Source organism: Neurospora hispaniola (genome assembly GCF_033458365.1).
Source record: "Neurospora hispaniola strain FGSC 10403 chromosome Unknown B0T23scaffold_2, whole genome shotgun sequence".
Classification (NCBI taxonomy): Eukaryota; Fungi; Ascomycota; class Sordariomycetes; order Sordariales; family Sordariaceae; genus Neurospora; species Neurospora hispaniola.
Genome location: NW_026944407.1, coordinates 1,094,279 through 1,122,091, shown reverse-complemented (window position 1 = coordinate 1,122,091; position 27,813 = coordinate 1,094,279). Strand labels below are relative to the sequence as shown.

Genomic DNA, 27,813 nt, shown 5'->3' with positions numbered 1-27,813 from the left:
AGGTATGTAGGATATTACGGACTGGCTATCTGACATTTTTGAAATGCTTTCCTCTTTCGTAGAGCATTTGGTCGCTCCAAGCAAGATGCCATGTTATCGAATCGGATATCAGCGGGCTTCTTGCAGTAAGAGGTTATTGGATGGATTTAGCAACCCCGAGAAGTTGGGGTAAAGTTGGGGTTGGATATGAAGTGCCGAGGCTCGTCGGACAGCATGGGCGGAAATGCATTTCCACCCAAAGATTCTTTCCTTATTTCTTTCTTTCTCTACATCACCCGGCTCCTCCGTTTTCGTGGTCTAGATGTTCGACACGTGGTTCAAATGCAAATACACTACTGAATCAGCCTGGCAATCGATCAGGGTTCCTCTTTTATCGGAGCGCGTTCCGTCAAGGTTTTGGCTCATGGCTCAATCCTTCCTCCTAATTACTTTGTCATTTTCCTCGCTTGCATCACCACTACCCTCTTACACTTCATCTATGTGATCCGCTATGATCATTAACTATGCGATAGAAAAGCTGTCTGTCTGAAATCTATCATGCTCTTTCTGGGATGATCGCGAGTAAAACAGGTGTCATGGACTGGAACCTGCTTTGTTCGTGTTTCTCGGTCAGATTGATCAATGTTTGGGCAACCGCCGTCAACTACGAGGGACCAGGGGATTACTTACAAACAATCCCATGAGAAAATCCAGAGACCAGGGAGCACCATGACGGATTCGAATCGGCTTTGGTTTTGCCCTTTACTATTTAGATGTACGTCCAAGCTGGAGCAGTTCAATCCTACCCTACAAGGCAATCTGGAACGCAACCGAAGGGGTCAACAACACCCCCATAACGCAGGGGTATGAGGCAGTCGTTCGCGTAGGTGCATCAGAGGGAGTTTAGAAAAGGTGCGACATTGTCGAGACATTGCTTGGCATCGTCAAGGGGTAATCGTCGGCTTTCACAACTGGGCAACCATGTCCAAAGTTACCCAGATGGCAACTCTAACCGCCCGCTCAGTACCGATATCATCAGGCCGATAAAGTGTAGCTGGGACCATAGGAAGACCGCTGACTGCGAATGAAACAAGTACCCAGGAAAACGCACCGGATCTTTCCTTCACCTTAACCCTCCCCTGACATCCTCCCTTGGAAAGGCTCTTTACGAGGTTTACCATGACATATGTGACGACTACGAACCATGAGTGCCATTCCGCGGAAAATGGTTCGAGGGGCAGGCATATGTTAAAATCGAGGAGGCTTTCAGTTGAAACTGGGAATCAAAGGTACCTAGATGATAATGGCCGGGTAGTGCTTCAAGCGGATGAACGTGTTGCAACCAAGGCGGTCATCAACACGCTCTTTAAGATGCCAGACCATCCTGCAAGAGAATGACCGATTTGTTTCCTTCATTCCCATTCCATTCTAATTCAAAGCTCTTCACTCAAAATAACATTCTCTTTCTGACTTACAGCTGTGCTGTCTTTTAGTTATATCTTCTTCATTCTCTACGTTCCATTCCCTTTCCATATCTATATCACCTCTACGCTCCACAATTTTTTTTCACCAGTCAAGATGCAATTCAAGTTCGCCTTTGTCTTCACTCTCCTTACCTCCGCCCTCGCTGCGCCCTGCGATGTTGACACTCGGGGCTTAAGCAAGCGAGCACTTTCTGCCCAAAGCTACTCCCAGTTCTCAGTCTCCAGCGGCGTTGGCGGTAACGCCCTGGCCGAAGTCCAGGCCAAGTTTCCCGCAAGTCATTCCTCACATCTTGCTTTTTCCCTCCCACAACACGCAGCTAACAGTTCCCACAAACAGGTCGACGAAAACAACCTGGCCTCCGTCTCCGCCGCCGACCTGGCCATTATCAAAGCCGCGCGCCAGACAGCCGAAGACGCTGAGACCAAGGCTGGCGGCTTCAATGAGGCTATCAAGGCCGCCGGCGGCACCAAGACCACGGCCGGCGCGGCGCTCCAGGTTGGCAAGATCAAGAACAAGGTCCTCAAGCTTAAGCTCTTCACTCTCGCCATGCAGATCGAGCAGGCCAAGGGAGGCAAGGACAACTCGGCCAAGATCGCTGAGGAGACCAAAAAGCTTAACAAGAACATTGAGCTTGACAAGGCGGCTGCCGGCCAGAAGAGTACTAGCGTCAACTTTCAGGGGACTAGCCAGCCTTAAATTGGGTGGTTAACGATTATGATGACGATTTAGGGGGTAGAGATTACGTGGATGACATGGAGAAAGGATCATGCAATGGGGACTTTGGTACCCGGAAAGAGAGATACCGACTACCCAGCGGGTGACGTAGAGTGGAAAGTTATTCTTTCTGGGGATGGAATCAATAAATAATACGATGTTGGGCTCATACCATTCTCCGATATCAACCGGTAATCGACGACCGTTGATGTCTTCGTGCTGAGGATCAACCCTAAAAGACCATTTGACCGGTCGTTGTGACTCCAATTGACCACCCATGGGTGTTTGAAGGCTCTCCTTCGTTAACACGCCGGCACCAAGTCCCGTGCTCTTATCTAGGTACTCTTAAAAACCACTTCTTATTGTCTCCTCTCATGAAAATGAGTGAATGGCGGGGACTTGAAATAACGAGTAGAATTTGCCATCCCGGCTTCCGATACCATGTCGCCTGAAAGGCGTTCAGCCAGAGGAGGTAGGGGTTCTTGCCTACGCAGTTTCAACCGACTATCAACATCCTCGCCAAATTTCTACATAAAACCCCCTCACATCTACTTGACAGCTCGAAACTGAACGTACCATTAGGTAAATTTGTCGAAAAAAAAATACCGCACGCGGTGGTATCCAGCTAAGAGTCCACAACTCGAGGGGTTTTTCGATAGGATTTCAAAGAAGCAGAAAGCTCGGGTTTGGCTTTTGATAATGTATATCATTCACTCCGTTCGCTGTGTATAAGAGTGCCTAGGTATTCTTCGCTGTTAACGATGGCTTGGCGTGGCCGGCACCAGTTCATGTCCTGTTAGCTTATATGGTGGTGTGCATCATGAGTTTAGCGGATACTATTAGACCTAGTTGACAACAGTAGGTAAGCAAAAGTTCATAGCGAGAGATGAAGTCAAGTAAAGTTTCAAGTGGGTGGAATGGGTGATAGATAAGGTAGGTAGGAAGACGACTAAAATTGACTGTGTTTGGAAGGAACGACCTGTTGTGCCGAACTTGAATCAGTCATTCAGATAGAGGTATGAAATCGGGATATGACCTCGCAGCTGCAGCGTTTCGACATGTCGCTCGTGTCGGTGAGTAGGTACTCAGAATATGACCAAATCAAAGTGACATCTATAATAACTCATTGATTGAAGTTCGGTGAAGGATGGTGTATAGCGCCAAAACCCCGGGAAGACATATGGCCATGGGGGGTCGGGAAGACAAGGTAAGGATAAAATTATTGGTCAATGGCCATATCTACAGTTTCTACACCGCTTTTAAACCTTGTTGAATGGATGAATGTAACATCCCATCAGCAGAGCACACTTAACTATGTATGTGCTCTGGGTCCAATCCAGAAGAGAACGGAGGCATTCAGATTTATACTTTTGGAGTAACATTTACCTAAATTAACTATTGCAGTGGTAGTATTCCCCTTGACTGCACGTCAAAGCTATTCTAACACTACCCTGCGTCACCTTGGGTCATCCTGGGTCACCGAATCGGGAGTCTAGAATTGTTTACCCGTCACACCTTCCATTCCCACTGATCATAAGACATGCGGTTCCTGCGAGCATGCAACAACAGGAACAGAAAACAAGAGTCAAAGAAACGTGGTACAACAGCTAGCGTATGTCAGCGAACCACATCGCCGGTACCCTTTGTTGCTACATACCCATGTTGGACAAGGTCATAGGTGTACCTACTCGTACCCGAGTCAAAGACGGGGAGTAAGTAGATGATATCGATGGTAAGGAGAAAATATAAGAAGTTTTAAAAACCCCTTCCTCTCTTGTTCGTAGGGATGTAATTAGGTCGGTATAAGGAAGGTCCTGGTAACCTTCTCATCGATATTGACTGTCTCTGCCACACACTCGCTCTCTTCAGTCACTCGCTCCCCTCTCACAGCCTTCGTCCTCCACTGTTCGACAGTTCGAAAACAGTAGTAAATGCTTTGCGCGAAGTCAGCCAACCACCAAGGAAAACACAGAAAATACCGAGAGGAAGTACGCATTTCATGGCAGGAGAGATAGCAATGACTGATGCTAACAGTGAAGATAGATAACAAAAGATCATCAATTCCATCATGGCCGATAAGCCCTGTGATCACCACGCGACACACGGGTGCAGGGCGGTAGTTCCAGGAACTCAGAGCCTATGCGCAAACTGTGCCAAGGGAAACTGCTAAGACGGAGGGATCCAGGGGAGATAGAGTGCACTACGTATTAGGAAGTTTGAGAGCCGCCAAAGTCCATCAAGTTTCCTCAATACATGTCCTCACCCTAGACAAAACAACACCATACCGGCGACTACGTTGGGTGTGTTGCTGTTGGGTTTGCGATGGCTTCAGTTACCACTGTGGATTGGAATTTGCGTTCGTGTATGTATGTACCTAGGTAATATTCGCACTGAGGCTGATCGAACATACAGTCTTTACTCTTGTGTTAATGGAACTCAAAATTCTGGCAGCGAAAATCTATCGCGATTAAGGAGAGTATTTGCAGAAACATCCAGCGCATTGACTCGAAGTAGGCGTTTAGGCCACTAGACATAGAGGATCGTCGACGGACCAGAGTGGAAAGTAGGTAGACTAGGTCAATGAGCCCCGATACAGGGGTATAAGTGTTCACTCCCACTATAACTTGACGCCTGGTAATGCAAATATTGATCTGGCCGTCACTGCTGCAACTACACGCAGTTAGCTGTCGCAGTACAGGCCTGTATATCTGGCGCTCAACTGGTTGTGCAATACGTAGGGTTTTAGCATGGAAAGAGGGAGGGGTTTGCAACTGCAGGGGTGAAGACTGTAGTGTACACTATGGTACACGAAAGAACGATCGACGACGTTAGTGTCCATCTCGTGGGCGGAGATCAGCCTTCTTCCTACACCACGTCAGTGAGATTATCACTAGTAGTGTACTTGAGTGAACTGATTTTATGATGGCATAGGCGGACTGAAATGAGACAAGGTCTCAAAAGCCTATTCTATCGTCCATCGGTATTTGCTCCACGATAATAAGGCTGAACTAAACATGAAACAAGAGGCTGAGACTAGTTACGTCAGTTGGGAGGAACATGGCCACACGTAAGAATCATTCAGTTCGTGACTTGTATATCCTATTCCATTTTCGGCGGCACATATCGTATGCGACATAAAATCTTTTTTCTATAGATACCATGTTTTGCCCGCCCACGATGCCGTTGGCTTAATAGATTCCTCGAAACCAACAAGCCCTTGGTGCCGAGTTCCCTTTTTCTAAAACCTTTCCAAGAATATGCCAACCAGTAGCCCCAATGAACAAATACGTGTCTGAGGATAAAAGAAACTACAGAAAGGTATTTCTTTTCTTTTTCTTGTATCAGTTTGCCCGGTTCGTGGTATCAAACAAAGAGGTTAATTCCCCATCAAAGAGCCCCAAGCCACATAACATCCCCCATTGTTTGAGAATTGAAAGATACGGGTATCATCCGTGAGTATTCAGAATCGAAAATCAAAAGTAGGACCAGAAAAGAAAGAAACTCGGATGCGGTCGTTAATACGCTCCAATAAATGGTACGCAGATGATGGTGGTTGTGATGATGATCATGCAACAGATGGCTCGTATGTACATGACCCAGCCACAGAGCGAGATCACGACACTTAAGCCAAGAGAGCGGCGCCCAAGGCGAGGGCGGACATCAAAAGTCCAGACTGGGCGGCAAAGCCGGCAGCACCAGCGGTAACGGGGGAAGAAGGACCAGCGGGCTGGCTGGCAGTGACAACGGCGCTCTGGGTCTGGGTGATGAAAGCCGAGGTGAGAGGCTGGCTGGCGGTAGGACCAGCAAGAGTGGTCGAGTTGACCTGAGGGAAGGACCAGGATAGTGTAGACGAAGAGCTGGTGCTGGGGATGACGACAATCGAGCTAGAAGAGCTAGTCTCGACCGGAGCCACCGATGAGGTGGTGAGGACGACACTGGAAGTCTCGATGGAGCTGGTGCTGGTGCTAGTGCTGGTAGCCGGAGCGTTGCCGGGGCAGTTGGAGACGGTGGGGTTGCAGGAGGTGATGGTGACAGTCAAAGTCATAGTGGCCGTGGAGGTCATGGTGCTGTCGGCGGCGTCGGCCTGAGCGGCAACCAGAGAGAGGCCAGTAGCCAAGACGGTGAGGATGCTCTTGAACTGCATTGTGAAAATGTTTGTTTGTGAAGGTGCTGTCGCTGTGCGTGTTGTAGGGCTGAGCTGTTTCGACGAAGCTGACGTTGGAGGTGTCGAAGGACGGACGGAGAGGGTAGATCCTCGGGATTCTCACTCGCTGATAATTGTGATGTGCTGTGAAGGAGCGTGGGGCTGAAGCCGGAGCGACAAGCAAAGGAGTGTGATGAGTGCTGGGATAGCGCTGGTTGAAGGGGAAAGAAAGCAGGAAGATCGAGAGAGCGGCATTAACTGGGGAAGGATGTGGAAACAGGCCCTTTTAAATCAAATCGATGGTCCCTTGGAGGGCAGCTTTCCAACGGGTGGCTTGGACGCAAAATCGATGAGCTAAATTGGCTTCCTTCCACCACTTCTTCAGGTGATTCGATTGGCCAGCCCCTGCGGCTGGTTAAAAAAGACTTTTTTCGGCACCGACCCCAGTGCCACTTGCCATGCGGCACTCAGCTGGATGTGTGCTCGCTCCGCTGTCACGCTGTGCCTGGCACTCAGAGGCCTTGTCACTCGACTATCGGAGGAGCCTGGGCTGACAACCCAAGCCTGGACCCGCCGCGGGACTGGGGGACCGCAATACACACATAAAATTTTGGTTCAAAGGCAAACCATCAGAAAGAGATGGCAGGGATCCTGTCCTGTTGCCCCGGGAATTGCCATCACCCTTGTCCCTTGTTGGGCGTCGAAGCTGGACGATGAAGAAGGCGGGACGATGTTGGAAGAAAGGCCGAGCGAACGCGCAAGCCGCTTGACCAGCGAGAATCGCAAAAAGGCGGGAACAGGAACCCCCTATCAGGTACCCTGCAACATGTGAAGCCGGTGCGGTCTGATTGGTTCGTACCTGAAAATATGCAAGGAACAGACATGGACGGGCAACTCAGACACCCGCACCACAGCCCACCGACCGCATCCAGCACATCATCCACCCTCCATCTTGAGGTGGCCCGTGTCCACCATCCAATACAGTGACACCTTCAATCCAGTTCCTTCCACTGCTGGCGATCCGGCCTCTTCCCTGACCATCGCAATTTAGCAAAATGAATGCCGGATATTTCTTGCTGACTATGGTAGTCGTACCATCTACTTGGCATGCATCGGCCAGGCTCTCGCCAGGCTCTCGCATGGTATTCAGCAGCCCAGACTCCCAAGCGAGCCCACAATCCTTTGCTTACCTCTAAAAAAGGTTTTTATTCTGGGTCCCCGGATGCGGTGAGGTTGCATCCGGCTCAGAGGACTCAACAGAAAATTGGAAGCATGTTGGTTGCCGTTGCGGTCGCCAGCCCTGCGAGAGCGTCACCGTCAAGACATGGAATGAGAGAAGGCATCCTTCACCATTGAATACGTGCCACGTCGGATGCCACCCCGCATGCTTGCTGCCGTGCTGTTGCCCCCCTGACTTCTCCTGTCTTCCACGCATTCGCAGCAGGATCAAACTCGATGCGGAGTGCGACGCCCATATTTTATGTAAATGACACCCTAGACTACATGACAAGCCGCGGATAAAGGGGACAAGGATTTCCTTTATATGCGCTTGGTCGTGGGCGGTCTGACTCAGGCCCTCAGCAGCCGTTCTGATGGACTGATGTCGCCGAGGGTTACCGGCGATCCAGACAGGCTGCTTGGTGTTCCACCTTTCTTGAAGCTGGCGACAGACTGACCTACTTGCAATTCGCCTGGGTGTCACGGGACATGACGTGCGTCCGTCACATCATCGATGGCATAGACGGCAAGGGAGAATGGCCCTCTCTGTTAGGAGCGGCGAGACGCGATTTTCAAGACATTCCAGAATATTGGAAGGAGGATTCGGTGTTCCGACCTCTGACTGGTACCTTCCCGTATCTGACGTTGCTGTGTTACTGTGTCGGACGATTATATGGACATTGTGCAAGAGCGCTTGTGGTACCTACCTGTAAATCTCTCCGAAGATTCAGCTCGGCAAAAATGTTATGCTCATGGAGTCACTAGACGGAAAGCAAAGCAAAGCCAAGCAACGCAAAAAAGAAAATCAATATCAAAGAGAGATAAAAACGCACAGTTTCCCTGGCGTGAAAAAGAGAAGTTGCAGAAGAGATACAGAAGATGCAAAAAGTAAAAGAAAAAAGGAATAGAACGACGCGAGCAGGATTTGAACCTGCGCCTCCGAAGAGATTTGATAGGTTACGAATGGGTAGTTCGAGTCAAACACCTTAGGCCACTCGGTCATCGCGCCTTGGATTTGGTTAACATTTTGTATTAGATGACTTACTTATATGGAACAGCCAAAGAGATTTGATAGGCCTCGAATGGGTAGTTCGAATCAAACACCTTAGGCCACTCGGTCATCGCGCCAATGGAAAGTTAGATACCCTAATGTGGATTTCGCTGTATCTATATAGTCCGACCTACTGCGCAATAGTTTCTTCAACTTGCACACCTTTGAGCGCAATGCATTCAGAATATACCATACCATATTCTGTGCGACTTGAACAATCCAGGAACAAAACAAAATCTCAAATGAACAATAGAAAAGCTCGAGTGGGCAAGCTGACTTCTATATTCAGGGATGGAATGACGTGAAAGCCGGTCACCTGCAAAGACCAAAAGGAACCAACACAATTCATTATCCTCTCGGCCCCTTCCAACTCTTCCGTGTGTCTCACGACCCCTTTTTCTTCCCTCAAACCTATTATAAACTGGAGCCACCGATTGTCGAAGATGCAAACTCTGCAAAATACAACCTCGAGAGATTTGATCAAAGTGGCTGTTTGCCCCGTTGTTTTCCCCCTCATAGAACGAAGCGAATTTAGTCAGATATGTAAAAGTCCTAGGGAAGCGGGTTGAGGTGTCTTGAGTTAACAAACCAGCCAGTCTTGGACTGTACATAATGTCCATACAACTGAGAAAAGACATCAACGGCCCTCGGTACCCAAGACGCGGTAAAGAGGCAGCGGGGACTCGTTGAAGCCAGGGTATGTAGACGAGGGGGTAGTTGCGTGGCCCTTTGGTCCGGCTGTTTCCAAGCAGGAGCTGTGTAATCGACGACGAAAGACTAGAGCGACCTTTACCGCAAGCGTGCTGTTTTCTCCAGTGGTAGTCGAACGAAACAAGAAACGCCCAATATATATTATATATGGTTGAGAAAAATAATTAAAAAAACAAGCGCTGTGCTGTGGAAGGAATGCTTTTGGAACATCACAAGAACCTATGCCACCCTAACAATCGTCCTTGCCTTCCTCCTCTCATCTTCACCAAGGACCCACAACATATCATCCTCCCCATCCTCCCCCCCGGCCCCATCTGTAACAATCAGCTCCTCCCACTCTTCATCCTCCATATTCGCCACCATCAATATCTGCAACGTCCTCCCAAACACCTCGCGCACCGCATAGTTGCCCTTGCTGATGGTGCCAATAATCCCACTAAAGTCTCTCTCCATCCTAATGGCGCCATACGGGCTCGCTCCCCTAGTCTGAGAACCCGCGTAGCTCCACACGCGCTTCTCCAGCCAGCGCGCCAGGTGCTGCGCCGTGTGGTCCAGGACGGTACTGAAAGTCTTGGACGTCATAAGGCGCGCAATGGGCTTCATGAGGGCGTCCCAGCCCTCCTCGAAGCGGCGCGTCACCTGCTCGAGCACGTCGTCCTCGTTTTCGTCGTTCGCAGCGCACAGGTCGAGGAGCTCTTCCTCCGTCATGGTGTAGTCGGCGTCGCGGAAGGTGTCGGAGAGAATAGGCCGCAGACGTGGTCGAACGACTTGGCTAAAAAGAACTTTGATTCCTTCGCCGAGCAGCTCTGTGGCCTTTGCTGTGAATGAGTGGTGGAGGTTGTTCAGGCGGGTTGTCACTTCTTTGAGGTCGTTCTTGAATGGGAACGAGTTCTTGAGGGAGTTGGCCTGCGAGGAAGCTCCGGTGCCGCCGTTGACTGATTGTTCTCCCGGAGTCAGGATACCGGTGATGATGCGGGAGAGGTATTCCTCGGCCATGTCGAGACTGTTGATGAGTACGATGAACTGGATGATTTTGTCTTCTGGTGGGAACCCGCCTTGAATCACAGGCTTGGGGTAGCACTCGTCGCGCATCTTGCGCTGAATCATACCGACAAAGTCCGAGCCCAATAAGCTCGATATTGTAGGGAGGACAGAATCGATAACGCCTCTTTGAGACGTAGAGATAGATCTGATGATCACGGTGTTCGCGATGTACATGACATCTTCAACTGCCGAGATGATGAATGGTGGACTGCTGTCGATAGGTTTGCTCATCCGCAAGGACAATCCGGTTGGCCACTCGTCCAACTGGAACGCTTTCTCAACAGATCGCCGGAAGAAGAAAGTGGTTAGAACATTATAGGGCATGACAAGTTTGCCTGAAACCTTTCGGTTCAGATTGGATTTGGTGAGCACCTCGGGCATGGTTAGTGGTGCATCTTCTGGAACTCCAGGCTCCTGGAAAGGCATCGAAATTAGCTCGGTTTCTCAGCGAAGAGCATGTGGAAAAACTTACCGTGCACTTTTGCGCAAGGAGATGGGAGTAGGCAGACCACCTGCTCAACATGATGGCAATCTCGCTGAGTAGAGCATCTACCTCCCTCATGTTGACACCCTCATCTTCGCTGTTGCGACCATCGGTGCCGGGAGCAGGCGAGTTCAGGCGTGGTGGAGCTCCAAACCCACGGTTCTGGGGTAGGAAGCTTTGCACAAGGAACGAGAATGGATAACTCTTCACATCCGTCAATGCTCGGTCAACACCGCGTTCATCACTCCAAGAGTCCACGATGATGCCGCCCTGCACATCTGCCTCGCCCTGCAACCGCTCAATAACCTTGATCATCTTGCCCCCGCCATAGTGCCTCTCCACCAGCCCGCCATGGCCATCGACGATCTGTGTAATATGTCCAAACAGCAGGTTCAATGCATTGGCATAGAAGATGCCGTCCTTCTTCGGCCGAAGCGTCGGCGGGGCATTAGCATTAGCCGCTCCTCCCACCGCCCCAACACCATCCTTCAAAATCGCCCTCGCCCTGTTCGCCACGCCCTGGCAGACATACTGCCCATACGCATCCAACCCGACATCACCCCGCCCAATCAACGGAAACAACTTGAAGAACCGCGTAATCTTGGCCGGATCATCTTCCTTCGCCGCCTTCCAAAACTCCCTCAAGAACAACACGCACAAGCTCTCCCTTGCGTTCTCCAACGTCACCCAAGGGGCATCAGGCACCTCAACAGTCGGCACCACCGCAGCCGCGAATCCTGATCTCACAATCTCCTCCGGGACCCTCGCGGCCCTCGCAATATACCCCGCAGCAGCCTCCCAGTCCTGCGGTGCGCCCATGCTGCCGACCACTCCGGCTACACATGCTTTCAACTCAGCCACCAGCTCGACCACGCGCAGGGTATCCTCGACGCGCTGCTTCTCGAGGTCGAGCTGGCGCACGCGGCTGGACAGGTGGCTGGCCGTGTCGGCGGCGCCGGCCAGCATGTTGTTGCTGACGCTGCGGGCGGCGATGACCTGGGAGCCGAGGCCGGCGCGCAAATTGTCAAGGCGAGAGAGCGAGCGGGCGAGGTCCTGGTGCGAGGCGAGGACGGAGGATAAGCGGCTCGTCAGGGACGATTCACGGACGTGCAGGGCGGCGAGCGCGGCGCGGATGTCGGACGAGGACGAGGCGGTGCGCAAGGCCGCGAGGACCGGGTCTGCTGCTGCTGTGGTCGGATTGCTGTTGCTGCCATTTTGGGGGTTGGTGATGCTCCTTAGTGGTAATCGAAGGGAGAGCGGTGCTGTGGTCTTATCGTGGGATTTGGTCGTAGCATTCGCGCTGTTTAAAGAGGGATTCGACGAGGAGGGGATGGTGGTGGTGATATTATTGCTGATGGCGCCTTTAGCTGCTGTACTTGTTGGAGCTGTGGAGGGCATCTTCGACGACGAAGCAGTGGTATCGACGCCATTGGAGAGGGCAGACATCGGTATTGCCGTATCGACGCTGGCAACGCATCGCTGCTTTGCACTAGATGCCCTTCGTGGTCGTGTACGTTGGGGCTTCGATGTTTCGAAGCTATAGATCTGGTGAAGGACGTTTGAGACTGGGTAGAGCGGGAGGGACAGATGTCACTGCGGGCAGTCTGGGGGCCACTAGAAACGACAGGCGGTGATTAAGCCCCACCGCAGGGGCGCCTCCCGGGATACACTACCTCTACATACCTCTACCTCTACCTACGCTAACACGTACCTAGGTACCTTACAGCTCGAAACAACAACCAAGTTCACCAACCGTTCACCAACCCTTGAACTATGTATGAACTTTCCACTTATGGAGAGTATTAGGTTTTTAATTATGTCGTCAAAGCCAATGTTGCCATTCGTATCTTGATTGAGATGTATATGAAATGTACGATGAAGCAGGCAGTAAAGTAGGTCTTAGGAACAGGGCTCGATTTCCCACCTACGTACCATCAGCCCCTACAAGGCGACTATAACCGATTTACTAACTACACTCTTCATTGCACACTTTTTTTTATCACCACTATAAACAATCATACAGACTCACAAAGCATCAGGGAAATCTCAAGTTTTGCGTTTGCTTGTGATACCCACCTACATACTGCCGTAACCCCAACACCGGCCACCCGGACTTGATGATGCCCCTGAAGTGGGAGAGCCCACGAGACACTTCATATAGAAAGCAGGAATTTCAATGAACAAGCACCATACGTATCCAAATCTGACCATTTTGAGGCCGACGGTATATTACTGGTTATAACCCAATATTGTAGTGTATCTATGAGTTCATCATAAAAGCCTGGTTCGTGACCACCTTTACTATGCCATCTTTATCTAGTCTAAGACATCCTGCCCTTCCTTCTTACACCGACCGGCCTTACTATACAGCCTGGCTATAGTTAACACCCATATGCCTCCTTGCACCGTACTTCCACCATTTTCTCAGCTCATCAGCAAAGAAAACCGTGCTACATAGCAACACCAGGTACACCAAATCAAGGAGTCCGAGCGCCTCGGTCTGGAACACCTCCTGCAGCCAGGGGAAGTAAATAACAAGCAACTGCCCTGCCAAGCTGAGCGAGACGGCCCAGTTGAAAAGGGTATTCGAGAACAGACCAATTTCGCCGCGGAGGATGGACTTAGACTCCGAGCGGCAGGCCAGGGCGTTGAACATATCGAAGAGGACGAAGCAGGTGAAGGTCATGGTAGTGTCGCGACGAGTGACCTGTCCGTCCCCAAGCATTTCGTGCTTGTAAACCAGCATTGTACCGACCATAATGATGAAAGCTTGGGTAAGCACACGGGCAATGAGAGGGTTGGTGAGAACTGCATCGCCTCTGCGGCGGGGAGGACGGTTCATGACGTCCTTATCGACAGACTCGACACCAAGAGACTGTGCAGGAGGGCCGTCCATGATGATGTCTGGAAAGAGGCAGTTAGCAGAGGTCGATAGAATGCAAGATGGAGGGAGAGTCTTACTAATCCAGAGAATTTGCATGGCATTGAGAGGTGACTTGTAACCCAAGCAAGTGCAGAGAAGCACGAGAGACAACCCGGCAGCGCTTGTGCTTAGCTGGAACGTCAAAAAGTTCTGGATGTTGTTGAAGATGGCCTTGCCCTCTTCGATGGCGTGAAGAATTGTGGAAAAGTCGTCGTCGGTCAGGATCATGTCGGCCGCCTCCTTGGCAACATCGGTTCCATGCTTGCCCATAGCAATGCCGATATCAGCTTTCTTGAGAGCAGGTGCATCGTTGACTCCGTCACCCGTCATCGCAACAATATCGCCACGGGACTGAAGAGCCTTGACAATCTTGAGCTTGTGGTCGGGGTTCGTGCGAGCGAAAATGGTGGTATGATCCATGGCCGCAGCCAGCTCTTCATCTGTCATGGCATCGATCTCATCTCCACGCAAGACAGATCTGACGCCTGATGTGTTGGCTGCGCCTGAGACCGGTGTAGTAACACTCATACCAAGCTGTTTTCCAATCGCAACGGCCGTAGTCTCAGCATCACCCGTGATCATGATCACCTTAACAGAGCCACGCATCAACTTCCTAATAGACCTCGAAACGCCGGGACGGGGCGGGTCGCTCATGCCAACCAAACCAGCAAAGGTGAGGCCCCTGTACTGTTCTTCGACAGTGCTCGTGGCAGGCGACTTGTTCTTGGCGGGTTTGGTGACAGGACCGCTGGCAAAGGCCAAAACACGTAGACCTCGCGAGGCCATCTTCTCGGCGGCGTCGATCGCTTCCTGACGTCTGTTGGTATCCATAACAAACTCCCGGCCATCCTTGGAAAGATAGGTATCGCAGGCATCAAGGACCTTGTCGATAGAACCCTTGATGTAGGCGAATTCCTTGTCCGATTTACCACCTTCCGAGCCGATAGTAACACCCATCCACTTGCGTTCGGAGCTAAAGGGAGTCTCGCTCACGCGAGGTCCAATGGAATCGCGAACATCGTGTTCCTTGAAGCGATCAAGCAAGTCGAGCATGGCAATGTCTGTAGGCTGGCCGACCCAGCGAGTATACGTGGAAGGGGCATTCTTTCCTTGAGTAGAGGAGAGAACGGCGCGGGCCCCGGCACCATTTTCGGTGTACTGCATAGCAAGACGGGCATTGTTGGCGATATTACCAATACGGAGGATTCTAAGCATGGCGGGGTCGGGTTTGGTCTCGGTAGCTTCATCATCGGAATCCACGTCCAAAGCGTCGTCGGTACCGAAAAACCACATCTTGACAGTAGTCATGTGGTTTGTGGTCAAGGTTCCTAGTCACAGTTAGTTTTAAAGCGTCTTTTGTGATGTCTTTTTGAGGCATACCGGTCTTGTCTGAGCACACAACATTGACAGATCCTAGAGTCTCAACCTTGGGCATCTTGCGCACGATGGCGTTATGCTTTGCCATGCGGTGCACTCCCAAAGCCAAAGTAACAGTGACAATGATGGGTAGGCCCTCGGGAATAGCCGCAACCGCTAAAGAAATGGAGATGGTGAATATTTCGAGTAGCTTCTTCCCTTGCAGCCACCCAACGAGGGAGATTAGACCGATAATGACAAAAGACATCTTGCTGAGCTGAGAGCCGAGATCGTCCATCGACAGTTGCAGAGGCGAGCGAGGGCTTTCAGTTCCAGATACACTAGTCGCAATAGTACCAAAGTGTGTGTTTCCTCCAGTAGCAAAGACAACCCCTTGCCCATATCCAGACTTCACCAATGTGCCCATGTATACAACGTTGGTCGAGTTATCTTTGTCGGCGGCAGGACCGGGGGCTCCGTGACGAGTTCGGGCTTCGGCAACAATTCTGACAGGCTCATTTTCTCCAGTAAGGTTGGAAGCATCAACTGTCAAATCTGTTGCCTTAGTAACTCGGACATCGGCAGGTATGCGATCACCGGTAGTAAACAAAACCAGATCTCCAGGCACCAGTTGCGCAGCCATGACCTTGGACGATTTCGCATCCAGAACATCCTCGGGTGGTGTAACCGAGCCAGCAACATCGCCAATATCGGACGAATCATCACCATCAACCGGTTTGGCCCCCGTATGTTTTCGTACCAGGTGCGCATGGTTAGGAACCAAATGGTTGAGTGCCTCGATGGACTTTTCGGAACGATATTCCTGAACAAAGCCTACGCTCACAACGATGGTAACCGCAACCGAAATGCTGACGGCATCGTCGACGTTTCCAACAAGTATAGACGCACCAGCAGAGGCGAGGAGAAGGAGGATCAAGGGCTCTTGGAACTGCTTGACGAATCGCAGCCAAAGGGGCTCGGGAGGATCGTGTGGGATCTCGTTCGGCCCGTAATCGTGTAGTCTCGAGAGGGCTTCGGCGGGAGTCAAGCCATGGGTCAGAGAGGTGTCGAGGTGGGTGGCGGCTTCGGCGGGGGTCATGTAGGAGAAGTCGTCAGCCACGCCCTGTTTGCTCGTCTGTCAGCGTCCCGGACTTTCACGATGGCGTGGAGCTTGCAGCCTACTCTTGATTCAGCAGAGGTAATGCGGTGTCGCGGTGTGTTACAGCCGGACCGCGACTGCTCGATTTCCTCGGGGGTCGCAAAGGTGCCCTGGCCGGGGGATTTTTGGTAGAAGGGAAGAACATCGTCATTGTCCTTCCACGCGCCGAGTCGGTCCATGATGGCGGAAACGGTTGTCGCCCGTGAGAGCTATGAGAAAGGCGGAAGAGAAGACGTGAAATGCGGAACTCAAGGTAGGAAGTCTGTAGTCCTAACAAGGCCCGGGCGCAAAGGGGCCCGAAAGGGATACGAAATCCAAGCCGAACGTCATGCACGGCTGCAGCGGCAGCACCCACTCGCAGACGGTGGTCAAGGTCGAGGAATAAGGAGCGTCCGAAGGGGTGGGCGAAAGGGAAAGGGCGGTTTACAACTAATACAGGCGAACAGAAAAGACGATCATGGCGGGGCCCTGAGAGTTGGAGACCGAAAGATTTTGGAAACGACGTACGGGATGGACTAGCTGGTATTATATTGATTGCAAGTATGCCTCCGGGCTTGTACACTAATCGGCACGTATGGGGTTCCCTTTTGCTGGATGGAGCTCGATCGAGGATCCAGACTCTCCAATTATTATCTAGACCAAGCCGATGAGGTGGCGGGTACGTACTCTCTGGCACCGCCCTGGACGCACTGCACTAGGGAGACGTGGAAGAGTGGGCGAACACTGCCGGTTCGAAGTGGTCATCCAAATGTCTCGGTACCCCACGACAGCGGCGCTTTGACCTTTCCTCCTGCTTGCTAAACTGTTTGCGGAGAAGCCCGCGCGGCTGGAAAGGGGCAACATTAAACAACAAGATTGGGATCTGGAAGCCTTTATAAAGGAGTTCCCGTCTGGATGTTGCTAGTAGCGGTACTAGCAGCTTGCGCCTCTTTGTTCCACTTGCGTACAAGAGGCAGTTTCTCCTCAAGATAGGTACCTTTTTGGATGAGATACTATCTGCTGGATGGATATCGAGCCCGCGGGTGCACCGGGCAGACATGCATGCTTGCCATAGAGGCAGCATGCACTCTCATCGAACCTCGTCCCTTTCCTTGCTGCATACTAGTACCCGGGTATGCTTTTACATCAGTACACTACATTTGCCTATACTTCCAATATACGACAGCTGGCGATATTTTCATGATGTAAGACGCTTGTCGCAGCTGGTACTCCCACCGTCCCTCGCTGCTCCACGGTTGATCCTCAAATTTGGGCATTTTCGAAAGCCGAACGATCGGCAGACAACGAATCCCCCTTTCACCAAAGTCAGGCATGGTGAGCTGGTGCGCAGTAGTGTAGTTGAGGTGACGAATACCTGGCCGGGGTGTACCATACCGAAGCTGGATCCCCTGCAGTGTATTACCTATGCAGTATGCCTTTCCCCAGTTTTAGCCACAACTAGAGGACGACTAAAGGTACGTACCCCCCATTCAGGCACACCGTTTCACCACGAACTACAGTCATCTTTCAGAACTGAATACCTTGAGCAGGTTGGAAAGATTAAAAGTCAAAGCCTGACCAATAAAATGGGTCGACTTAAGTGGACGGTTGGAGAGATTTCTTGACGTCGATGGCGTGCATACCTTGGCTCCTTGGTGGTTCCTGACATTATTACACTGCAGTAGTAAGTTGCCCTGTTCCGCAAGCAAGTCGAACAGTGAGTGAGATTCAGGTCCGGGTGTTATCAAGCCACTTCAAAACTGACCGTTTCCAAACGTGGCTGGTGAAACGGTTTCCTAGGACACCACTGCAGCCCAGCCTCTCAAATTTGGTAGCGGCGTCGGAATTTTGTTATGAATCCACTCCGTCGCTCGCCCGCAAGTACACTGCCCAGAACCCCGGTCTCAACCAGGTCGTCCAAACATGGCCCGTCCGTCAGAACCTAGAGCTTAGGTCGCTGCCGCTCTTGTGACAGATCCCCTCTTCTTCTCTTACATTATTCAGCCCGACAACAACACTAGCTTCATCATCGCCATCCAACCCTGCTGGTCGTCGCATCACAATCGCGTCCTTCGCGTTCGGTGCCTAAAGACCGTTGCTGTGCGATTCTTCGACAATTGACCCGTATGCGCTCTCTCTTTGCTGCCGCTGCACATGTGTACGAGTAGCACCCACGGCCCTCAGCTTGCAGTTTGTAATTTTAACGCGCCATTCCCTGCTGCGTTGCTGAGCTTTGGTTCCTGACGGAACGACGCGCTCTCGCTTGCCGTGTCCACACTACCCACTTCACCACCGCCACACCTATCATCAACACCACCACACCACCGCCTATCTGGGTATCGCGAAAAACCACGAGCAGCAACCGACGACGCACTGCTGCGCCATAGCTCGGTCGCTTATCAATACCGGCCTCGTCGCCAATTTGTCTCGTATACTTGCTGTTCCATTGCTACACCTAACAGCAAACTCTCGTCACCATGTTTTGGTCGGGCACCCTCCTCAGTGCCACCGGGCCATTGGCGAAAGCCTGGCTCTCGGCCAACCAAGAGCGCAAAGTCTCCAAAGTGCAGATTTTGCAGCACAACCTCCAAGACAGTGTCGATGCCATCATTGCCCCTAACGATGCACCGCTGGCCCTTCGGCTGAGCGGTCAGCTGCTTCTCGGTGTCGTTCGCATTTATAGTCGCAAGGCGAGGTACCTCCTCGATGACTGCAATGAAGCCTTGATGAAGATCAAGATGGTATGCCTAGTTTGTCTTGCTTGGGTTCCGCTCGCCTGCTAACTCGTCACAGGCCTTCCGATCTACCGGAAACCACGATATTCCCACTAACCTACATGTTCAAAACAGTGAATCTCTCATGCTTCCCGATCAGATCACGCCATACGATAACCTCGATCTACTACCACCCCCGAGCGCCGACTATTTGGCGTCACAGATCGAAGAGGTTACTGGCGCTCCTATCATGGCTCGCAAGGTGCAAGTCCGTGCGAGTCAGCGCGATATCAACCTCCAGGAAGACTTCAACAACAGCCAGTTTCTGAACAACACCATGATCGACGAGGAAGAGCTTGCCCTCGCCAACAACGACGACCTCGGCTTGGAACTGGACTTCGGTATGGATATTGACGAGAGGCCAAGCAAGTTTATGGACACGACGATCGAAATGGGCAGAGACGCACCTAATGCTAGAGCCGTTGAGGACGACATTTTTAGCGAGTTGAGTGCTGGGCCCGGGAAGCAGCGCGGGACCCGCGAGCCGTCACTAGGACTTGATTTGGACTACGGCGATGGCGTCCGGATCGCCGATGATGAGGGAGATATCCAAATGGGCGATGACGACCTCCAGTTCAACGTCGCGGACCACTCCGAAATTCCCGAAGGCCTTTCTACCCCAGGTGCTCCGGATATGGCTCGTACTCGCATCTCCGAGTCTCCCTTGTCGGACATCGATGACGAGTTTGCCAAGGAGGTTGAGATGGAATACAGCCGCCACAACAACTCAGACATGTACGAACCCGGCGAGGACCCAACTGCAAGCACGATAATCGCACCCCAGAGGTCGAAGAAGAGAAAGCTTCTTCAGCCTGATGAGCAGACCATGCTCTCAAATGCCCAGATCAAGGAGCAGCAGTCGAAGCGCGACAACATCCTTAAGCCGCAGTCTTTCGGTACCCAAGATCCCTACCTGATGGCTTTGCTCGACTTGCAAAAGAACGGAGCGTTTGTCAGCAGTGTTCTCCTCGAGAACCGGAGTGATAGCTGGGCTGACGAACTTTCGGACATGTTGTCTCTTAGCACTTTCCGCCCCTTTGATCTGAAGAGGAAGCGGGATAGTGCGATTGCTGACATGGAGGCGGATGACGAGGACGGCACGCGCAAGTCGCCCCGCCTCGAGCTTCCCGATGACGAATCTACGGTTGTCGGCCGTGCGGAGAGTATCAACGGCAATCAGAGTGAGACGGCCGAAGGCACGGAGATTGAACTAGCTGCAAACGACGATGGCGCTGTCTTCCATGATGAGGACCAGGAGCGACCTGGCTCAAGGAATGCCAACAGCCCGGTCCCCAATTTTGACGAGACCATTGCCCCCATTGTGCATCCCGCCGACAGCGGTCCGATTTCGATCGGGACCAAGCACGCGGTCCACATTCTCCGTGATCTCTTCGGCGCTGAGGCCGCTAACAACGCCGATAAGCGCAAGAAGACCGCTGTTGTGTTCCAGGATCTTTTGCCTGAGGGCAGGACGACCAAGGCCGATGCCACCAAGATGTTTTTTGAGTGCCTGGTGCTTGCGACCAAGGACGCCATCAAGGTCGAGCAGAAAGAGGGCGCGCTTGGCGGTCACATCCGTATCCGCGGCAAGCGCGGTCTCTGGGGTGACTGGGCTGAGCGCGAGGCTGGTGGTGAGATGGCTCAACAGTCCCAGCAACAACAGCCTATCAACCCCGACGAGCCCCAGCCTTCGATCGAGACCGCTGCTCAGCCGATCGAGGCCTCGGCTTAAATCCCGAACTTTGTAGAGTTGGTGTCGGTTTTGTCAAAGGTTTATGACCAACTTTTGAGGCACATACCCTGTACAAAAAAAATCATCATTTCTCTTGCTGTGGTGGTTACGATATCACTTTGTCAAGTCTTGTTGGTCAGTCATGGATGGGGGAGAGGAAGAGGAGGATGAGAGTACGAGAACGGAGAGGAAGAAGCGTGGCGGCTATTCTGTATTTCACTCTTTGTCTCTTGATGATGTCTTTCCTTTATACTTTTTTTGTTTTTGGTTCATCGTGTCGATTGCCTCTCTTCGTCTGGCATTTTATATCTCTCTTGTTTGGTCGTTGTCGTCAACAGCGACCAAGTGGCGTTTGTGGCGCTTCCGGATTTTTTTTTTCACGCTGGATACATTCCATCGTGATTACTTTATCTTCACCGGTCTGAAATGATACTCTTTTAGTTCAGTTGTGTCTTGCTGGGTTCCCTTGCTGTTTTTGGTTATGTGTCCGGAAAAGTTGGAGGGAGCGAGAGCGTACAGTTCAGATGGATAAAGTAGGAACGAACGATGAATGGTGCGATAGTTTCATGCCTTGTATGAAAAGCAGAAGGGAACATTGAATGAAATCATTTTGGCCAAAAATGCTTTGGGATTGAAGGCCCGTCTTACGCGTGTTTGTGTTGTGACTGCACCCACTGGCATCATGGAAAGTTTCCATATTATCGAAGCAGACGTTTACTACTGAGTCGTAGGCTATGAATTGCCACAGTCAAATTAAAAGGTTTTGGGTAATCGAAACGGACACCTGAGGCGTAGCTATGAATCGAGAACAAAAGCACTGATATGTGAAGTTTGAGATAAAGAGAAGCCTCTGGTGAAAATCGCATCCTTCTTGTGATTCGAGCCCTCCATTTGCTTCCATCAGGGGCATCTGACTACAGCATTGCTTCCTTCCCTCTTCTCATGTCGTTCCCTGCCCAAAGATATAATACGAGACCACTTCGTCTTACCGACAAGCGGCACCCTCGGTGTTCCCTAAGGTGTAGAACCACCTCTTTTTTGCACCAACCGGTATACTCAGGGGCTAGAAAGCCGGAATAAAAATAACAATAAAAAAGATAAAAAATCTGAAGTATGGTGCTTCGATGATCAAGTCAAATAGCGAGGAAAGAACAAGAAAGGCGACATTAGCAATGAATCGCCGAAGTACGAAGCACACTACGCTTAAGCTAGAGAAGAGAGGATAGACACCTTCTTCGAGTTAACAACGGCATCCAATCTCGAAGAAGCCGCAAAGCAAAACATTTCCGAGCTTCTGAGAGTGTATATGCACCCATCGTCAAGGGGTAGTTATTTTCCAACATCCGAGGTGCTCTTCCATTATTGTGCCAAACGTCTCGCTACTCAACCAAGGAATCAAATCACAATTACCACCCACCACCACCACCACCACCCAGCCAACCTCATATAGTCGTATACCTATGGACATGATCATGCTCACCAAAACAACAAAGCCGCTTCCTACATTGGCTTCTGCCTCTTATCCTCCACAACGGCTATCTCCTTTACTTCCTGCGTCTCCTTCTCCACGCCCGAGTACTTGTTAATCCATGCCAGGACTTGCTCATGCCAGACAAGACTATTCTCTGGCTTCAGAACCCACTTTTTTTGGTTTTCGGTCGCCGTTGGTTAGCATCAACGATTTCTTTTGCTGAGTTTGTTATCCCGTTGAGATTGAGAAATGAGCTGTGGGAGGTGAGGGAAAGTACTTGGGGGTAAGCGAAGGCAAAGCGCTTGCTTCACTTGCTTCATAACTCTAGGCTTCTTGAGCGCGTTGTAACGAGGAGGAGGAGGAGGAGGAGTGGTGGTCGCTGCTGGGATTTTGAAGGATCTAGATCTTGCCATTAAATTAAGGGAGTGACTGCCACTAGACTGCCACTAGACGGAAGTTTCGATTGAGTATCTGTTCATAATAGATGTTGCTTACGTGGTTCTCATCGGGAAACATGACTAATTTGCTAGGAATTCCCTTGGACTGGAGAATGTTGAAGGGCGCGAGGCCTTCGGTTATGGGGAGGCGATAATCGAGTTCGCTGTGGATGAGCTATTTCGGAAGGCATGTGTGGTTAGTATGAGTGCCAGGCAGCCCCAAGAAAATGATGATGATTGTTAAAGAGTTGAACTCACCAATTGCGGTGTGGCCCACTCGTTCACATGCTGAGCGGGATCCCACTTCTCGTATCCGGCGCGGTTATCGTAAATGGTCCCCTCGAAGTCGTGGATGGGGAAGAAAAGCTCCTCGGTGCCCCACTGATTCAGGGTGCTGAAGACACCGTCGTGACAGACGAGTGCCTTGAACTTGCGTCCGAGAGGGTGGCCTTGGATCCAATCTGTTTGCGACGAGATATTAGTACCCATCCACGGTCCTTCATCGCCTTTGGACATCCCCGGAGTAGCTCACTGATCATATAGCCACCATAACTAGCACCCAATGCGACCGCCCTGTCCGTATCTACGTACGGCATCTTCTCCTCAATGTGCTCAAACGCTTTGACCAGATCCTCATACGGCCTGCCACCCCACTGGCCCTTGATTCCGTTTTGGAGAGCCATGCCATAACCCGTACTTCCTGTCGGATTCGGGCTCACGACGACGTAGCCTTGCTCCGCAAAGACGGCCGGGTTCCAGCGGTTGCTCCATCCGTCTTGCCAGGCACCCTGGGGGCCGCCGTGAATCAGGAAACAAAGGGGGTACTTCTTCTCTTCATCGAAATTCGAGGGGCGGACCACGAGCGCATGAACGTCGTAATCACCAGCCCCCTTGAATGTGATGTCGCCAATGCTCGACCTGGACAGACCGAACGTCTTCCCTTGCTTAGAGTTCGACGAAACGATATCGGTGGTGTTGGCGGATGGGTCGACGATACTGTAGCAGCTATTATCAACGAGAGAGGTACTAGACACCAGGAGCTTTGACGAAGAGTCGGCCTCGCCGAGGAGTCTAATATCGTTAACGCTGCCGTCTGTGGTCTTGATTACCGAGGGAGTGTCCTTGGCATCAGCTGGGTTGGAAGGGACCTCCCATAGGTGGACACGGGCGTTCTTCTCGGCTGTCACATAGAGCGACTTGTCATCCGCGCTCCAGAGAATAGTTTCGGGGCGATAGTCCCACGCTCCTTCGCCGTCATCCGTTGCGAAGAATTCTTCAGTTTTGCTCAGATCGCCAATATCAGGTAAAAGCATCAGACGGGGCTTGTCGGATTCATATTGCTTGCTGCGCATCCGGGTGAACGCCACCTTGCGACCGCAGTGTGAAAAGACCGGACTGTTGGTGTAGCCTTCCAGGCCAGGTGTCTCGACAATCTGGGGCGAAGGTGGCTGCTCCTCGGTGAAGGTCTTGAGGGGAACATAGTACAGGTCGGTCTTGGTGTAGAGGGCAGGGTTGAGCTCGGGGTCCTTCGCAACAAATATCAATCCCGTGGGGCTGATATCAAAGTCACCAGTGCCTCCAAAGGGCGGTACTGGCGATTCAAGCTTCGACCCTGCCAGGGCGTTGACAAGACCGTGGCCCGTCAGCGTAAAGCGACCGTTCTTCTTCTCCAACGCAGTATACCAAAGCGAGTTCTTGTCCTCTCCTAGCCACTCGTCCCAATGGCGGACAAAAAGACTAGTATAGACCTTGGCGCTTGAATATGGCTTCTTCGCCGTGGCGGGATTGGAGAGCTGTCCATCAGGGGTAGCGGAAGCGGAGCACACAAAAGCGACGGTGCCGTTTGTGAGCTCTTTGATCTTGATGTTCGAGATCCGGGCCTTGATCGTGGTGACCTCGTATGCTCTAGATGCTATGTTTAGCAAATTGTGAACTTGTTCATCATCAAAGGGTTCTCCTACTGAGATCCTGGGCGCGCGATCTTGTCCACCAAGACGGTGGTGTTGCCCTTCTCACCACTCTTGAGATAGAGGAACTCGTCGTCGCCAATCCATGTCGGTTCGCTGGCGCTTAAGTCATCGACAAGGAGTGTTGACTGGCCAGATTCAATATCCAGAAGTCTGATCTGGGAAGTCTTCCTGTGTGTTTCGAACGAGTACGTGGTCACCTTTGTGTCGTCAAGGCTCTGGTCAGCGACGGGACTTACACACATCTCCCACCCACCATTTCTCAGATTCACATGTACTCCATCCACATTTTTGTTATGCGTTTCGCGACTCCATCTTGTACTCAACCCAACTTACTGTAAAGAGCGCCTTGGTGCCCTTGGCGTTGGGAATAGCTGGTGAACGGCGTGGCGCTGTCAGCAGTACCTCGGGCGTGAACTTGGTTGCTGTAAGAGTCATGTTTGATACTGCTATTGATATATCAGAGGCATCCGCGCCAGGAAAGGCTGATATGAGAAGGATGCAAGAAAGCACCAAGTTCCAAAAAGGGTGAAGAAGTAATAACGACCACATCCCCTCTTTTACGTCTAGGCATCTGCTACTTTATAAGGCATACACCGATGTAGCTTCTACAGAGACAAGGCGCCGTGAGGGTTGCAAGCGGGCTGCTTCCGCCGTGAGGGGTAGCCTCCGTCGCTGCCAAGGCATCGAGGGGAAGTTGTGACCCCACCCCACCATGGTGTAATTGACAGCGCTTAGTTTACCTCGCTCGTCATATACGTAATACACATGTTGTGCCTTTATTCATTCTGCAGTGATTCTCATCGGGAACTTCACCGGCCGGAAGCTTGCTAATGTGTTTTCAAGGCCCTTTCGTGAGCCGTGGTTGGCAGAAGGAAGTAGAGTTCCGGCGCGCTCGACGAACGACTATCGCTTGACGTCCAGGAGGCCCCATGGACAAAAGTGAACGAGACCATTGAGATCATCGCGACGCAGCGCAGACCACTTCCCAAGTTGAGCAGCAGGGGCAGCCAGCAGGTTGATGCCAACCAAGGATGCAGGAAAAGAACACAGTTGTAAATAGACGCGAAGCGAGACGGAGGGAAAACAAGCGCGCTTTGATGCAATGTTCAGGTACATTCTTCTTCACGCCCAGAGCCGAAGCCCAGAAGTCGCAATGAAAAAAAGTTTGATGGAAGCGCGTCAGACTTCCATCGACACCCACCCCGCCAAAGCGCCCGAAGGCAGACCTCTGGAAATCGGGGTACAGATCATCGCCACTCTCTATACAGTCGCCGTGAAGCGACCGCCACCTTTGCAGGCAGATCGAGAGTAAATAAGGACCTCACTGTTGGGCGCCGAGGATATTGATCATCAACCGCGGTGGGATCTGTGGCTCCTTTAGGGAACACAAAAGAGGACAAATACTATAGAAATGATTCTCCTGTAAAGCGCGGTGTGGTTAGTGTCATGCGTTGAAAAGTGCATCTCCCTAAGTCTCAAAGGTAGGGGGGGGCTTACTGAAGTATTGTCGACATGAAGAAAAAAAAGAAAAAGAAGAATGGAAAGGAGGGAGGGAGGACCATTCTTTATACCCTCCTAGGAGGTGCTGCACCCGGTCTGTGCGCACCTGCAAATTTTCATGGACTGCAATTTTCTGTGGGCCGTTTCAGTCCACCCAATCAGAGAACAGAGTGGGCGCCACCCAAACCCGCCGCAGCCTGCCGTCCCGTCAGGACCGATAACTCACATGCTGGCAGTTGGCAGGCCACATAGCTTCTGGCACTTGCACTCAGCTCTCATAGAAGACCTCACGATCTCGACATCAAGTGTGCAAAATAATGTTGCCATATCAAATGTCATCATCTCAACTTGGTCAAAAGATTTCACTAGCTTCCCCTGAAAGCTTACTTTACCGGGGCGTAATAGTGAGACCGCGAGGGTTCGTGGACAACGCATCTACTCTAGGCTTGGGATACAGAACCTGCAAATTGAGGGATGCTACAGTACCGTATGCGATGCTGTCCCAACTCCGGCTCCCGTTTTTTGCGCTCGCTTCCTCAAAAAGAAATCAAATTTTTTTTTTGACAGGTCATCAGCTACTGACAGATAATAAACTCGCTGTCTCGATGACTTATCTCGAATGTCGGATAAAATTGATATCAATGCCCGTCCCCAAACGCCGCGCTTTGCTTAATCCATTCAACCCATCCAGGCAATCCAAAAACGCCATGTACCATCCAATACTGCCTCCTATGCAGGATCGAGAAACCCTCACGCACAGAAACCCAACCGCAACCCAGATCGAACTCTTCTCACCCGTGGCCACAGCAGATTTACTTGCGAACAGCCCCAAAGTTCGTCCTCGCCTTCTTCGTCTCTCTCGAATCCGTCTCGCTATCTTCAACTCCCGCACCACCTGACGTCGCCGCTTTTTTCTTCTTGGAGTTCGCCTTACCGGCCGTGGCCGAAGTGGGCGTGGGCGCACTTGATGCGCCGTCCTTGTTATTGAACGATGTAGAAACCGGCGTCGGCGCGTGGGAAGCCGGGGCTGAAGAGGCTGGTGTTTGTGATTCTTGTTGCTGTGGATTTTCCAAACTAGTTAGCAAAGCAGAGTTCTCCTGTGATGGCCAGCCTCAATCAGGCGTATTCGAAATGTGAAGAGTGAATTGCATTACGGCAGGATGCGAACGAGAGGAAGAGGACGGTGATGGTGGACGGGAAAGCGTCTGTCTGGGTGGAAGGGTGGAGAAGGAGGGAAGAGAATACAGAACGACGCACAGCCGCCGGATTATACGATATCGAACTCCTGGAGAAAACACGGTTCGCGTCTGTCAATCCCGTCTTCCTGCGCTGTGCTGCGACGTTGGCGGTGCCTTTGGTGTAGTTGTCGAAGCCCGTAATGATGTTGCCCGCTGGCGTGTTTTCGAGATACTCGGTTTCTTTTTGGTAGATGGATTCTTCTTGCGCAAGCTGTTGTTTTGTTCTTGATCAGCGGGCGAGTCCGACGTTCGTGGCTGTGACCGACGGCAGTCCTACCAGACGTTTTTCCAAAAGCTTCTTCTTGTTCAGCAGCTCTTTGAGATGCTGTCGCTGCTTTTCGTAGTATGGGATACCAGCTGCGCCGTCTGCCGCGCCCATTTTGGGACCCGAGTTATCCATCATTGCAAGTGCGCCAACTCCAATCCGGTCACGGGTCGCTTGTT

General features: G+C 51.5%; 7 protein-coding genes and 1 non-coding gene across 8 annotated transcripts; 2 read left to right on the top strand and 6 right to left on the bottom strand.

Annotated features, from left to right (window-relative positions):
- Positions 1-1,557: 1,557 nt before the first annotated feature.
- Positions 1,558-2,160, top strand: B0T23DRAFT_426079 (uncharacterized protein; the record flags this gene model as incomplete). The annotated part of the gene is made up of 2 exons (XM_062839956.1): positions 1,558-1,716; positions 1,801-2,160. The coding sequence occupies 2 exons, from the start codon at positions 1,558-1,560 to the stop codon at positions 2,158-2,160; spliced, it is 519 nt and encodes a 172-aa protein (XP_062695168.1).
- Positions 2,161-5,800: 3,640 nt separating this feature from the next.
- Positions 5,801-6,322, bottom strand: B0T23DRAFT_393219 (uncharacterized protein; the record flags this gene model as incomplete). Its single annotated transcript, XM_062838064.1, has 1 exon — positions 5,801-6,322. The coding sequence occupies one exon, from the start codon at positions 6,320-6,322 to the stop codon at positions 5,801-5,803; it is 522 nt and encodes a 173-aa protein (XP_062695167.1).
- Positions 6,323-8,450: 2,128 nt separating this feature from the next.
- Positions 8,451-8,549, bottom strand: B0T23DRAFT_t75. The gene has a single exon. It is a non-coding gene; the product is annotated as a tRNA-Ser (tRNA).
- Positions 8,550-9,397: 848 nt separating this feature from the next.
- B0T23DRAFT_332198 (COG4-domain-containing protein) lies at positions 9,398-12,457 on the bottom strand. The gene is made up of 2 exons (XM_062835737.1): positions 10,819-12,457; positions 9,398-10,760 (listed from the first exon to the last, which is right to left on the bottom strand). Exons 1-2 carry the CDS (start codon positions 12,274-12,276, stop codon positions 9,522-9,524), a joined length of 2,697 nt encoding a protein of 898 aa, XP_062695166.1. The 5' UTR covers positions 12,277-12,457; the 3' UTR covers positions 9,398-9,521.
- A 692-nt stretch (positions 12,458-13,149) lies between these two features.
- Positions 13,150-16,654, bottom strand: B0T23DRAFT_68663 (calcium-transporting ATPase type 2C member 1). The gene is made up of 4 exons (XM_062841647.1): positions 16,292-16,654; positions 15,134-16,232; positions 13,792-15,081; positions 13,150-13,734 (listed from the first exon to the last, which is right to left on the bottom strand). The coding sequence occupies exons 1-4, from the start codon at positions 16,445-16,447 to the stop codon at positions 13,193-13,195; spliced, it is 3,087 nt and encodes a 1,028-aa protein (XP_062695165.1). The 5' UTR covers positions 16,448-16,654; the 3' UTR covers positions 13,150-13,192.
- A 1,818-nt stretch (positions 16,655-18,472) lies between these two features.
- B0T23DRAFT_68568 (Rec8 like protein-domain-containing protein) lies at positions 18,473-21,127 on the top strand. The gene is made up of 2 exons (XM_062841646.1): positions 18,473-18,988; positions 19,041-21,127. The coding sequence occupies exons 1-2, from the start codon at positions 18,725-18,727 to the stop codon at positions 20,751-20,753; spliced, it is 1,977 nt and encodes a 658-aa protein (XP_062695164.1). The 5' UTR covers positions 18,473-18,724; the 3' UTR covers positions 20,754-21,127.
- A 1,126-nt stretch (positions 21,128-22,253) lies between these two features.
- Positions 22,254-25,180, bottom strand: B0T23DRAFT_402127 (Alpha/Beta hydrolase protein; the record flags this gene model as incomplete). Its single annotated transcript, XM_062838642.1, has 6 exons — positions 22,254-22,394; positions 22,720-22,836; positions 22,920-23,122; positions 23,194-24,566; positions 24,623-24,828; positions 24,965-25,180. 6 exons carry the CDS (start codon positions 25,178-25,180, stop codon positions 22,254-22,256), a joined length of 2,256 nt encoding a protein of 751 aa, XP_062695163.1.
- A 1,763-nt stretch (positions 25,181-26,943) lies between these two features.
- On the bottom strand, positions 26,944-27,748 carry B0T23DRAFT_426073 (histone acetyltransferase subunit NuA4-domain-containing protein; the record flags this gene model as incomplete). Its single annotated transcript, XM_062839955.1, has 3 exons — positions 26,944-27,189; positions 27,389-27,580; positions 27,647-27,748. The coding sequence occupies 3 exons, from the start codon at positions 27,746-27,748 to the stop codon at positions 26,944-26,946; spliced, it is 540 nt and encodes a 179-aa protein (XP_062695162.1).
- Between the last annotated feature and the right edge of the window lie 65 nt (positions 27,749-27,813).

What these genes read in the sequence shown, in the direction of transcription:
- B0T23DRAFT_332198 (XM_062835737.1), bottom strand. Translation starts at nt 12,276, where the DNA reads ATGTCTGCCCTCTCCAATGGCGTCGATACCACTGCTTCGTCGTCGAAG. An exon ending in TCCTTGCGCAAAAGTGCACG is followed by an intron (nt 10,761 to 10,818) that starts GTAAGTTTTTCC and finishes ATGCCTTTCCAG; the next exon opens with GAGCCTGGAGTTCCAGAAGA.
- B0T23DRAFT_68663 (XM_062841647.1), bottom strand. Translation starts at nt 16,447, where the DNA reads ATGGACCGACTCGGCGCGTGGAAGGACAATGACGATGTTCTTCCCTTC. An exon ending in TTACCTCTGCTGAATCAAGA is followed by an intron (nt 16,233 to 16,291) that starts GTAGGCTGCAAG and finishes ACGAGCAAACAG; the next exon opens with GGCGTGGCTGACGACTTCTC. An exon ending in TGTGTGCTCAGACAAGACCG is followed by an intron (nt 15,082 to 15,133) that starts GTATGCCTCAAA and finishes AACTGTGACTAG; the next exon opens with GAACCTTGACCACAAACCAC.
- B0T23DRAFT_68568 (XM_062841646.1), top strand. Translation starts at nt 18,725, where the DNA reads ATGTTTTGGTCGGGCACCCTCCTCAGTGCCACCGGGCCATTGGCGAAA. An exon ending in CCTTGATGAAGATCAAGATG is followed by an intron (nt 18,989 to 19,040) that starts GTATGCCTAGTT and finishes AACTCGTCACAG; the next exon opens with GCCTTCCGATCTACCGGAAA.